The following is a 742-nucleotide window of genomic DNA, read 5'->3' as shown; positions in this document are numbered from 1 at the left end:
GGTGAGTGACACAGGGAACAGAATCGGGGGGAACACGGGGGGACATGGAGGAGTCACACGGGGCACGCAGGAGGACACGGAGGGCGAGGGGGGGGCAACTGGGGTGGGGCACGGGGACACGTGGGGAGATGAGGGCACGGGGGGGACACACGAGGGTCACACAGGCCGGGTTACATGGGAGGGTCCGGGGGGGCACGCGGGTGGATGGGGGGGCACCCACCGAGGGGCGTCCCGGGCTGCGTCCCACGGGGGGCTGCACCTCCCACCCCCGGGGTCAGCTCCGGGCAGCCCCCCCGGCGCGTTTCGGGCGGTCACGGGGGGCGGCGACCCCCGGTGTGGGCAGGGCCCCCAATGTGCCGGGGAGGGAGGGATGAGTCAGGACCGCCGCCTTCCCGCGGGGGGGCCAGAACTGAGCGGGGTGGCCCTGCCCGACCCCTCCCCAGCCGAGCCACGGCCCCCCCGCAGTGAATCAGCAGTTTGGGGGGAGATTCCCAGAGCCGCGCCCTCCCCCCAGCTCCGTCCACCTTAAGAGCAGTGGGCGGTTCCACCTTAAGGTGGGGGAGGGGGCGCGGGGGGGCGGACCCCCCCCGCCGGTCCCGGGGCTGCAGTGGCGACAGCAGCGGTCACAGGAGCGGCGACAGCGACATCAGCTGCGGAGCGTCAGCCCCGCCCGGCGCCGCCTCCCGCAGCCGCATCCTGCATCCCTGAGCTGCATCCTGCATCCCGGGGTGCCATCCTGCGT

The 742-nt window shown here is 74.3% G+C and overlaps 1 protein-coding gene across 1 annotated transcript in view; it reads left to right on the top strand.

Annotated features, from left to right (window-relative positions):
• Positions 1-443: 443 nt before the first annotated feature.
• LOC113942494 overlaps positions 444-742 on the top strand; it is a gene marked incomplete at its 5' end in the record, with an annotated part of 994 nt that continues 695 nt past the window's right edge. The window contains one exon of the mRNA XM_027633614.1: positions 444-735. Coding sequence (XP_027489415.1) covers positions 444-735 — 292 coding nt within the window. The remainder of the gene's footprint in view (positions 736-742) is intronic.

This window comes from Corapipo altera, unplaced genomic scaffold, assembly GCF_003945725.1.
Source record: "Corapipo altera isolate COAL_440 unplaced genomic scaffold, ASM394572v1 57633, whole genome shotgun sequence".
Classification (NCBI taxonomy): Eukaryota; Metazoa; Chordata; class Aves; order Passeriformes; family Pipridae; genus Corapipo; species Corapipo altera.
Note: the sequence above shows the minus strand (reverse complement) of the source record. Positions and strands in the feature narration are given on the sequence as shown.